At 38.4% G+C, this 13,056-nt stretch overlaps 1 protein-coding gene across 1 annotated transcript in view; it reads right to left on the reverse strand.

The window, feature by feature from the left end:
* Positions 1–4,154: 4,154 nt before the first annotated feature.
* Positions 4,155–13,056, reverse strand: part of LOC146318276 (astrotactin-1-like) — a 425,337-nt gene continuing 416,435 nt past the window's right edge. Inside the window, exons 17-19 of the mRNA XM_084732515.1 lie at positions 12,137–12,325; positions 5,630–5,744; positions 4,155–4,212 (exon numbers count right to left, since the gene is read on the reverse strand). Of these exons, the coding sequence (XP_084588641.1) occupies positions 4,155–4,212; positions 5,630–5,744; positions 12,137–12,325 (362 nt within the window). The remainder of the gene's footprint in view (positions 4,213–5,629; positions 5,745–12,136; positions 12,326–13,056) is intronic.

Below are 13,056 nucleotides of genomic sequence, written 5' to 3' on the forward strand. Positions count from 1 at the left end.
TTCTTTATCCTTTCACTTTTAATCATTTCTCTTTTCGTATATGCATATTTTATTTTACCATATATGAAGATATATTTGTAATATGTTCTGTATATATTTATTTCACAATGTGTATCAGATGTTTGGTGCACAGAAATGTCCCATGCAATCAGTAATGTTCTGTCTCATCCATTATTAGTTAGTTTATTGACCTTACTGCATTATCACAGGTTCATAAACAAAAACTTGTCATTAAAAACACTGAATTATTTAGCTGTTATATTGAAACATAATTAAAAAGACCAAGTAATTTATCTAGACACCGCGTTTCAGATAAACAGTTTTTTTCAAGTAAAAAGTCTAATTTCTCGAGTCACATAGAGACATAAATTCTGCTGTCATGTAGGAGTCTGCACATCTTAACATGAAGTGTCTGATTGTGTTAATAATCTTATGATGTAATTAATTCAGACAAATATATATGAAAGTAAGGCAGCACAACAAAGGGAATTTCAAGTCACTAATGTTTTTTGTTTGCTTGTTTGTTTTTTGTGTCTTTTTTGTTGTTTTGTTTGTTTGTTTTGAAGACAGCTAACAAAAGCTAATGCTACCTGGGGGATCTTGGCACGGAAAACTATGAGAACCCCTTTACTATTGTATTATAAAAGAAAATAAAAATAAAAACACACAATTGCATTTGCTCTGTGAATACATGCATTGACTTATCTTTTATGGAGCGATAATTTTACTGGCATTTTCAGGTTAAAACAAAAAGAAGAAAAGAAAAAAAGGGGGTTGTAATGCAATAACTTGGCTTTCATGGAACTTCTGAGTTATTTGGGTTTTTTTTAAATTATCACAACACACTGATGCAAAAAAATAAAAAAATAAAGCAAAGCTAAAGATGTGTATATATATAGAGAGAGAATCTTGTTGTCTGGTGTGACTAGTGAGAGTTGCATAATTCCCAGTTGGTAACCAGGCAGGCAGGTGGTGCTGATCTAAGGAGTGTGTGTGTGTGTGTGTGTGTGTGTGTGTGTGTGTGTGTGTGTGTGTGTGTGTGTGTGTGTGTGTGTGTGTGTGTGTGAGAGAGAGGTCACAGAGGCTGGGGCCAGTTGCGAAAAATTTCTCCCATGTCTTTCCTGCTCTTCCTCACTGCTGCTCTCCTCCTCCTCCTCCGTCTCTCCTCCGCTCGGCTCTCTTCCCCCCGGAGCGAGACTTTCTCTGCTGCCTCTTTGTTAAAATGACAGCCCCTAATAGAATAAATAAGGCACCTATTTTTACCTGGCTGCTGGCAGGGTGGGGGTTGTGGTGATCACACTTGCACACATAACCAGCACGCAACGCCGCGCTGGAGGTTGGTAGCGAGCTGACACCTGACTCGGCGGGGGGAAGGCGCCGGGGTTGAGGAAGGAGGTCATGGTGATTTAATTGAGAGAGAAAGTAACGGGAGTTCAAGAGCCAGACTCAGAGAGAAAAACAACAGAGAGGCCGCTACGTAGACAGAAAAAGAAAGATAGAATGATAAAGGAAACAATAGAAAGAGATTAAAGCCTGGTGACACTGTTTGCTGTGTTTACTGTGTTGCTTGTGTCAGAATTTTCCATCCGTATACGCTATTTTCAATTTGATCTGACATTTAACAGTTTAACAAGCTCCATAATGTCACCTTTAGGTGTTTTTGAAGCGCATTCAAATTTTAATTGCTCTTGGAGTGTTTTGACAGAACTCCAAAGCATCTAATTATTCTGAAGCCGTTCTCAAGCAAACCGGTCCTCACAAATTTTTCCGCGTGACAGTTCACCAAGTGAAGGTGGAAGTTAAATAAGGCTAATCATATTCACATCCGCTCTGTGTGTTTTCTGAAGACGCCTTTGCCACTATCCCCCATTTAGGAGCACTTTTTAAGAAGTTTGGAGGCAGTTCTTGAAAGATTTTCGAGCAGCCCACACAGCATTTGTTGACACGAGTGAGATTCTACGGAACATATAATCTTGAGACATCGGTGCGGTGCTGCTTCCAAGAAGTTTTAAGCAAGCTGGGAGGCTGCACTCGAACATTTTGTTTAAACTTAGAATATGTGAGAATGAAAATGAGTGAAAACATTATGTTGGTATTTAAATTTTCACCCATTGTGGCTTAATAATGCGGTGCAGCCTTGGGCAGCTTCAGTCCCTTGACAAGTTTGAGAGACACGATTCTGGAGATCTGGTGACTCATTTTCATCATCATTTTCAAACAATGTAAGACTCCTCATGCACTGCAAAGAAACATCTTTATCCACTTTAGTTCTCCACTGATTTATTCATGTTTTTCTCTCAGCCCTGTCCCTTAGAAATCACCTTCATCTATATCAAATTTGCAACAGCAAATACATTTTGAGGGAAACATAAGGGTGCTGAATGTTTGTTTTTATTAAAACAATGAGGACATGCTAATAATGAATGTACCTGGCAACTTGCAAAAATGTTGATACTATTTCACTGACAACCTGAACAGGTAATCTTGCAATATACTATCCAGTCAAAGTGAGAATATCATTATTCAAAGGCAGAAGTGACTGAAGACATGAGAGTTTTTAAATTAATATTTAACCAAAGTGATGATCAAAGGGCTTTTATAACCTAAACCAGGAGTCTGCAACCCAAGGCTCTTCAGCTCCTCTCCAGTATGGAAATGAATAACATTATATAAATACATAAATATAAAACATGTGTCATTGTTGTACATCTATGAAAAAGTTGAGACAGCTCAAAATTTCAAGCCAACATACTACATACATTGTACATCAGTTTTGAGCCCAAGTCAAATTCTTCAGTTTTGAAAAAGTTTTACCAACTACAGATCTTTAGTCGAGATAATTTACTTTTCTTCTTTAGACATATTTAAATATTTGAATTTTAGGAACCCCAAAATGTTGTATTTACAAAAATATAGTGTAAACCATTTAATTTCAAAGCAACAAAACAGTAACAAATCAGGTTGACAGTTAACTGTGACCAAATTTTGAAAAACTTTTTTTTTTGAGTTTCTCTCACTTTAACTTTTACTATAAATTTATCCAAGGAAGAATAGTTAATTATCTCAGCTAAAGGTCAGCAGAAAGTTTGTAAAAGTTTGAGTTGGGCACAAAACTCAAAAATCTATTGCAGTATGTTGCACACCAAATTTTAAAAAAACGTGTTAATATTTCATCAACTAAAATATCAAAGACTGTGTCTATGTCTCAGTGTCTTTTCCTCTAAATTGTGATGGTGACTCGTCTTCTTGTGTCTCCACAAGCAATGGCTGCCAAAAAAAAAGTCTTCAGGGAAAAGAGAGCATTTAATAGTTGCTGCTCTGGACAGATTTTTTTCCCTCCTTTTTTAGCCAAAAATGGCTCTTTTGATCGTAAAGGTTGCAGACCCCTGATCTAAACCAACCCCAAATCACAATATTTCCTTACCTTAACCAGTGCCTAAATCTAACCTAAATCACAATATTTCTTCACCTTAATCAAAGTGTTTTTATAATCTGGACCTAACCCAAATCATGATATTTCCTGACCTTAACCAAAGTGCTTCTGTCTGGACACAAAGCCCTGGCTGTACTGTTAAAGTTCTGTACATTGACGTTGTCACCACAACATACTTATGAAAACTATTTAGTAATATACAACCATAATTTCTAGGAAATTACACAAAATGTTGTTTTAATTTGTCACCCTGTCTGTATATTCTATCTTCCCCTTTGTTAATTTAGTAATAAAGCAGTTTCAAAAATCATTAATTATCGGACAATATAGTGAGTAAACATCTGATTGGAAATCTAAATCAGTTTATTTTACACCAGCACCATAATACTACCCTTTAAACTTGCAGTGAATGATTTGTTCACCCTGCTGGAGACAGTGAACAAACACAACATTGACCTAATAGTCAATTTCCTACACAACCGTGGCAACATTAGCATTCATGTGGAGTCATGTGTCTGTTCATGTGATGAATGCAAATCCAATATTTACTCTCCCTTCACTTCTATTTTAGTGTCCACCATGACTATAAAAATGGATGATGAGTCTCCACTTCCTCTTACTGTGCAAACGGGCGCCGCCACCTTGCTGGTGACATCATTTGGCCAGTAGTGTTTTTAAAGTATTTAGAGTATTTAAAATCAAACTTATCAGGAAAAAAAAATCACTTGGACACAGAGTCCTGCACCAGGTTGGGTACCTGAAGGTACTTGACGGGTGACCTGCAAAAACTTTGTGTATACAATAATATAACACATACAATACAATCATTTGCCTTTTTCTACCTGAAAATATCAGGAAAGAGTGTGCAGTATTTTAACATTTGTGTCCTCCTGATACAGTAAGGTCAAGCTTAATCAGTCAGCAGGATTTTTTTGTCAAAACCTATGACTCAACCTTTGACCCCACATCCTGCCAAATAACGGGACGTCACTGATCTAACAGCGATGCAGGCTAGCTGCTGGCTAAAATATATGACAAAGGCAAAAGCAGCCAGCAGAGAATACGAAATTGTGGACAATAAGTCGTCAAAGGCCAAGATTCAAAAAGTATTAGCTTTTGATAACCACATCGGCAAACTGCAGGAGTGCAGGCACTGTGCACTCTGGGAACTCTGGGAAGTGACTGACAAGCAAGTGACTACAGTATATGTTTGTTTAATTGTGGTTCAGGTGGGTGCAGATTTGACTTGGAGTCAATTGCGGGTGACACGTCAGTCCTGGTTCTCAGTTTTGAGGGCGTGTGCCGTAGCTGGTTTGCAAAACTGGACCCATGCAGGACTCTGCTTGGACATGCATCAGTGGGATAATAACTACCTACAAAGACAGAAACCATCTTTAGGACAGTTTTGTTTTTTTAACGTACGGTTAACGTAATGAATTTTTCCTTTGGCCCATTTCCCACCTGCAGACTAACAGAATAACCCCGACCCTCAGTCAGCATTTTAACTTTCCAATCAAACATACTGCATTTCCTTGATGTAATAAATTGTTACCGGGTGAACAGAGCAGCAGTCCCTCTCTGGCTGTTGGTGTCTGATCTCTGGCGCAGTAATTGAGGTCATGTGTCTGACAATAGGAAACTCATATCACAACCTAGTGCAGGAAATAAAGTGCTATTAATCACCCAGACAAGGCATCATGGCCAAACACACACACACACACACACACACACACACACACACACACACACGCTCTGACTGACCACGGTTAATGAGCTATGGCCGCGTCTCTACAAACATGACTGATACAGCAACGATGGTCGTGCGTCGTGTACGTGTACACATGTGAGTGTGTCTCTTTGTGTTGTTTTAAAGTTGCTGGGTCATTAGGAAACAACTGGTGTAAGTCTTCAATTAACTTCACAGACCGTGACGTTCTATGTGCTTCTTTCACCTCTCGAGCTCCGGTCTGCTGACTTACAATTCACAGTCGATGCACAGTTGCCACAAAATCTCACAGTTCCTGGGCCGCTTTTTTTTTTTTTTTATTGATTTTATATTAAAGTGAAAATCCAGGCTGGAGGAGTGCTTGTTTTAGGTAACAGTGTCATTTTGTATTTATGAGAAATCACAAAAGCAGCCCACACAGTATTTGATTTGGTATGAAATCGTATAAACCGGATATCTGCAATTCATACAGATGAAGAGCTTTGAGCTGCTTCAGTGACACAAATGAGGTGAATTCAACCAGCTTCTGTTTTCTGCAACGGGAGACGGTGGTTTCTCTGACGGGCTGTGGTGGACTCATGGTGCCTGAGGGACAGGGGCAAAAAAAAAAAAAAGGGGAGCACCAACTGCATGCAGCGAGGCACCAGCATGGCAAAAGTCATGATGCATTTATGGTCAAACAGTTCCACTTCCGGGATTAGATTAAGTAAAACAACACCTCTATAAGAAAAACACTCCTTTAGAGGACATTTTATCAGGCTTTGTCCACTAGAAAGGTGTCCTGGAGTTAATTTTATCATGTTTTGTCTACTGGAGGGGCATCTTAAAGGACATTTTATCTTGGTTTGTCAAGTGGGATGGCACCCCATGTCATGCATCAAGTCTCTACAGAAGCCTGATAACAACCTGATCATTTGAATCAGGTGTGTTGGAACAGGGAAACATCTAAATCATGCAGGGCAGTGGTCCCTGAGGACCAGGGTTGGGAAACACTGCCCTAGAGGACACCTTATCAGGTTTTATACTCTGGAAGGGTGCCTGTGAGGGCATTTTTATCATGTTCTGTCCATAGGAATGGCACCCTAGTGGACATTTTAACATGTTTGGTCCACAGGAGGAGCCCTCTACAGGACATTCAGCATTGCTCTTTCAAACATAGGGGCACCAGAAGGCAGAATCACCTGGTTATTGAACTGGTTAATGTTCTACTCAGGCTCATTTCATCAGAATCGAGAAGGATCTGAACCAGTGGAAGGCATTAAGAAAAACTTAACAGTAACAGCCTTTCTTCTCGTAGATGCTCTTGTTTGCTTTTGTAGGTCATACAGAGGCATCAGTATTAAACTGAAATGGTTTCATAAGCAGTTTAAAACAGCTTACAGTAGCTTTAAATCTGTCTTTATTTGATGTGTAATGATTACCCATATACATAAATAAGCCTTAAAACTGCTGGTAGCAGCTGTGCCCCGGGCAGCTAAGAAGCAGAAAATGATCAGCACGGCGTCCCACTGAATATGGAGGGAGGCTGCAGTCGGGCACATCTTGTATTTGGAGCAAAGGGCGAGGACATGGATCATCAAAGTCTCCTGTGAGCTCATTACTCCCTCCAAAAGGCCAGGACGTTTCCAAGAAGCCGGGAAGAGATTAAGAAAGATGACTCTGATTTGAAGTTTTTGCCAATGGAATCTATTTCCTTCGCTAGAAACGGATGGTCCTGGGCCAGGTTTGAAACAGTTACCCACTTAGATTGAATCATTTCGGATCCTTGCAGCCCGGCGTAATCACCCTGCTGTGTCTGACAGCAAAAATAGATTCTGGATGGATTCACACCAGTTCAGACAATCAGATTTTCAGTCCCACACGGACCAAATCCGATGTTTTTATTGCAGCTTCGATGCGGGGACTGATAATAACAGCAGCGTAGGCTGAGGAAAATACAGCCTTCTGTTACTGTTATGTCCACAGCTTCGTCTGTGGCAACCAACAAAGTAAAAAGTTATGTAATACAAAACAAATGATAAGAGGATTCTAATCTATGATCTTTACTGTGAATAGCAGCCGTATTGTGTTGTTCCATATTATAAATCCAGCAGTGGAAATTGTGACAAAAGGGCCATAATCTAACAAAAGCCAAAACTGAGAACCTATTCTTTAACTGTGGAAAATATATGAAGTGTAATTTTATAAGTTAGAGATCACTCAGTTAAGATGTGCTATATTATTACAACATATTGAAATATGAAGAACACAGAGGTGTAACTGAAGATGAAAGTAATATTGTGAGCTAAATGAGGTGGAGAATGAAATTCATTTCATTTTATACTGTGCTTTATATCGTGATTTACAATAAATAATATTCATGTTCCTCATTTAGATTTGATAGTTATTCAGAGTGGACCTTTAACTGAATAACTGTTTCATAATTATTCCTGCATTTTCTTTCTAGTAACATCTGATAAGGTTTATGTGTTTGGTGTTTAGGGAGCTGCAGTTGAGTCTTTGTTCTATTTTTATTGTGAGATATTGCCTGTAGCATTATTTGTTATTATTTATTAAGTATGTATTGTGCGGTTAGGTGATGGTGGGTGAACGTTTTCATGTCTGAATAATCCCACGACAGATGGGTCATATAAATGCCCAGACATGACATATTACTTCCTGAAACATCTTTGCAGATTCTTCCCTGCAAACAAACATGTACTTTTGTTCTAATGATAGAAAAATAGAAAGTTCTGAGTAGTTATACATTTATCAAGTTAGTTGAGGTAGTCCATACTGTGTTAATATTTATGCTTGCCTACACACATATTTTCCAGGTTTTGCATGTTCAGCTGACCTGCTGTACACCCGGACCAAAACGAGGTTACATTCACAGGTATAAGGGGAAAAATTGGAGGTGGAAGAAGTATTACATTGAAAATGTCAAAAATAAAGATGAACATTTAGGATTAGTGCCAGGAAAAAAAGAACAAATAAATCAGATGTTGAGGATAAAGTAAAAAAAAAAAAAGGATGAGAACAAAAGACAAAATGTCAAGAATAAAGCCTTTTTTTTTTTTTTTTTTTTTTTTACAATATTGTTGAAACACTATTTTGAGAATTAAGTTGAAAGGGTATTTCAACTTTACTCACAGCATTTCAAAATGTGGAAAAGGAAAACTCCTCTGATTTATTTCGTCTTCTCCTGGTCATAGTACTAAAAGTTTAACATCACTGTGGACAGCTGAACTTTATTCTTTAGATGCAAAATAATACTAGTCTTCGGTAAGTTTCTCAAACATTAGTAAGACACGCTGTATAAATTCCAGTCTGAAATCTTTCCCAAAAATTACAATTAGATATCAGTTCTACTCCTGGAAATCATATGAATCTAAATGACAAAAAGTAAAATAAAGTGATACTGGAAAGTGTTGGAGAACATTTTCCTTTTTCTTTTCTTTTCTTTTCTTTTCTTTTCTTTTCTTTTCTTTTCTTTTCTTTTCTCATAGATGGGGCTTTCATGATAAAGGCTACAGGATGTAAAATCAAAAAGTGTAATCACCATAATGTAGATGATTCCAGCAAATTTGCTCCTGTAGTTTCAGGATACATAGAAGATGATTAATTATACACTTTGCCACCATATAACAAGTACAGCTTATGTCTTAAAACCATAAAAATATATACTTGTATGAATAAAAATACATAAACTTACATAGAATCTTTAGCAGCAGAGAAGTTCTAATAAAGTCCCTTAAATTGCCTTGATCTTAAAGTCAGAGTTTACAATGAGAAAAGGTTGAGCATGGCATTTTTACGATTGTGTTGAATCGTTTAGCAGCGTCTGCCACCGGTGTGTCAGAGGCTGCTGGAAATGAAGAGTAATGCACTTTTCATGAGGGTGGGAAAACTCAGTCATCTAATGCCATCTGTCAGCGCGGAGGTAACTGGGAGCGAACGGAGCGGCGCAGCAGGGGCGTCCTTGGACAAAGTGAGGGAAGGGAAGAAAAGTGGCCGAGGCAAACAAAGGAAAACGAGCGCGGACAGTTCAGAGCCATCGGGGTGAGACGGCGGGGGGAGAAGAGCTATTACTTATCTCCACCGCGGCGTACTGAGAAAACAAGAACAGGTGACACAAAGATGGATGGCTGACATATGCTGGCATTTTGAGTAATAAAAGAAAAAAGCTTCTCTGATTGTTAATTTAAGCACAAGTGTTTCAAGTGCTTCTGAGTGCTCGTGCAGTTTACTGTAATTACTGGAGATAGAACAATGCGGATTGCCGTGCAAAGCCAACACACACACACACACACACACACACACACACACTCCTTCAGTGTGAGACTCCAACAGAAGGTACAAGCATGGCATTACACCGTTTGCAATATGTCACACACATGCAATGTAGACAACAAACAGATGCAACATGCCAACATAATATGATCTTTCTAATGAAATGAGTAAAGAAAGCACAAGGCTGTCATTTACTGGATGAATCTGGCTAAATTACATTTAACAGGACCGCTGCCACACATGGATGTTTACAGGAACTTTTACTGGGTCACTGAACGTGTATCATCTATCTGGCTATTAATATAAATATGTAAATTAAGAGCTATTAGTGCAGCTGTGTTCACGACTGAGTGTGTCTGATGAAGAATAATGTGTCAGTGTGAACAAGTTCCATCTTTTTAAATGGATCCACTGGTGAGCAGTGCCGCGTGAAATCATTAACACGAGCATCGAGACAAATAAGTTTTGTCTGGATATCAAAACTTTTTACATCTCACTATGATAAAAAAAAAAAAAAAAAAAAAAAACTTATTTCAGCAAAAACTTTGCTTTTTATTGCTTTTTATTTTCCTTTCATTTGTTTGTTTGCTTATTTGTCTGTTTTGTTTACTTGGGTGTATGAGGGTGGAGGGAAAGGATAAGGGACATGTGGAAACTCCTTTGTTATGACTGTATGATCATATATTGGTGCCAGTTTATGCTACACTGTGGAAATAAAAAGATGTTGACAAAAGGCTACATTAATTAAGCAGTTTATTTATTTATGCATTAAATAATTAAGCCCATGAAATACATTAATATGTTATGAAATAAATAAATAAGGCAATAAATATATAGATAAATGTAAATATAAACACATAAAATAGTCAATATAGTTCAATTGACTACATGTATTTATTTCAGGGGACTCTTATTTCGTAATTCCACATTTTCTTGTTTCAGGGGACTTTTATTTTGTAATTCCAAAGTTATTTATTTTTGTGGACCTTTAATTTCATAATGTCACATATATTAATTTCAGTGGACTTTTATTCCAAAATTCCACATTTATTCATTGCAGGGTTTTTTTTATTTGATAATGCTACATGTGTTCACTTCCCAGTTTTTTTTTTATTTCTGTTTATTATATTCAAATGAACGGGGCATGGTTATCTCACAGACTCAGACCAACGCAGCAAGACTGAAAAAAAACCTCAGAGACTGACGGAGGCCAGTTCCACAACAGGAAATACAGAGCTGAGGCGGTTTTCTTGCTGGGTTTTGGCTCCTGGCATCCTCATCTCTTAGTGATTCACAAATCAACCGCTAACGGCGGCTAACTGTAGCTGCCGTTAGCTCTAATTTATTTATTTTGGACTTTAATGTCATTCCATATCAAATATTTTCTTTACAGAAGCAGAAAGGTTGCAGTCCCACCCTGAGGCATGTTCATTTCAAAGTTTTGGTTTTCTACAGTTCAGTCCCACCACATTTGAAATGAAAGAAATGTTTGAAAATTTAAATTCTAAACCTTTTTCTTTTTCTATTTCATGTGAAATATTTATCTGCACAGAAATTTAGCCTACAGTAGTTTATATAAATCAGTTAAAACTGCTGCCTCTGTCTTGCTGTGCGCTGTGTGGTGCTGGTGATGCTTTTTAATCTATTTAGATCACATCCCAGGTTATACTGTGCACCTATTTAAGAAAAATGAATTGATTAATTAATGAAAATTCAATTGATCTGTATTCTTAGATCAAAATCCTATTATGTTTCCTTCTTATAAACAAAATATGACGTGTTTTACATAGGCATGAAACCACGAATTTCAAGCAACAACATCATGACATTCACCCATCAATCAACTACAACTCTTCAACTTCTTAGCGTCCTCCCGACGTCATGTCCCGCCTTCCTCTCTGTCACTCAGAAACACACCTCAAAGAAGCTAGATACTCTTCAAATATAGACTTTGATTTAAAAAAAAAAAAAGAATGCAACCACAACCTCTTGTGATAAATCTACAGCACATCCAGCAGCAAAGTCTGAAGAAGAATCTGATCAAAGACACAAAATATCATCTAAACAAAGTTTTGAGTCTCAGCGGACGTCCAACACCAGCGTTCAGTCATTTTCCAGTCAACACGCAGCCCTTGTGAAAAGAGGTTCTGTATTGTGTTTGTCTGCGACTTAAACCCCAAAAAACATCTACCACAACAATTTACGAGGGGGTACTCCTATAAAGAGTGAAATACTCAAATACTGATGGTTGAAAACAAGGACCTCAAGAGCAGTTGTGAAAGGCTGCCACCCAGGGAGCCCATTACACTCCTCTACAACAGGGTACAACAGAAAAACAGACCAGAAAAAAAAGGGGGAACAAGAGAGGAGCTTTGTTAAAAGGGGTCCCATGTGAGGTTTAAGCATTTCTCCTGGCAAACAGTCCTGCCAATTTCTAAATTTGTTACATTATAATGCGGTCCACCCCAGCACACACACTCATTCAGCATCACGAGCCTGTGTGTATTCTGTGGGGGTGACAGATTAAGAATCTGTACAATCAATGAACGTATAAATAACCGTGTTCCTCAGACATCCCACACAGTCACACACACGTGTTCACTCTACCTTTGAAGCTCAGGCCAACAATCGCTGCTCATCCCCTATCATTTTTCCATTTACAATTCATGAGCGAGGCGCTGGCTACGTGCGAGCTCGTGTCCTACCTTTACTGATGTCCTGGTACTCCAGCCACAGCTGTCTCTGGACCTGTTTGTTGGGGTACCAGATGGTGCAGGACTCCTGGAAGCCGTACACCGCCTCCTGCACGTAGTGGTTCCCAAACTCCCGGAGGATGGAGACAAAGTCGCTCCGCTGCGTCGCCCCGTCCAGAGAATGGATGGCCGAGCTGAAGGCTGGAGGAAAAACAAAAAAAAGAAGCATATTGAGGTGAATGCTCTCAGTTAAAACAAACAAACAAAAAAAAAACAGACACCGAAATAAAAAATAAAGGGCAGTTTGGGGTTAGGGGGAAAATACAGGATTGTGTTTTGTGTGCTCAACCACTCGCCATCATCTGATACACTCTGAAAACACGGTTTTTCAAGAGGTAGATGTTTTTGATTTGTCTTACCCGTAAGGCACACTGAGCTGGAGATTCTCACAGGCTTTGCATAGATCACAGATAAATACAGATGCTGCCTCGGCACTAACTAAAAGAAATCCTCTCTACAGCTACTACACACCACAGGATAAGAATCCCAGCATGGATTTACTGTACCATATATTTCCACTATATGCACACTGTATATTGTAAGTCACAGCTGTAGCAATTCTCCCTCTCTACATGGCTTTTGGCTTTTATATGATCACGCTATATTCACAGGAATACCATAAAGTCATTCATCTTCTCAGACAATATATTCTTACACGCAGTTTCTTATAATTTAAGCAGCGTGCTACATTAATTTTAAGTTAGCTTAAATAAGAAAAACGTGAAGCGTAAAACGTGGAGTTAAAATGCCAGCGAAGGGTCTTAGACAGCAGACGCAGGGAGATTATTTTATGATACCTGGGATGAGGTAGAAGTGGTGTCATTTTTAATTGTAATATGATAGCGAGCACTGGATTGATCATTTCAGCTATT

The sequence above is a fragment of the Lutjanus erythropterus genome, chromosome 12 (assembly GCF_056507025.1).
Source record: "Lutjanus erythropterus isolate fLutEry1 chromosome 12, fLutEry1.hap2, whole genome shotgun sequence".
In the NCBI taxonomy this organism is placed as follows: Eukaryota; Metazoa; Chordata; class Actinopteri; order Lutjaniformes; family Lutjanidae; genus Lutjanus; species Lutjanus erythropterus.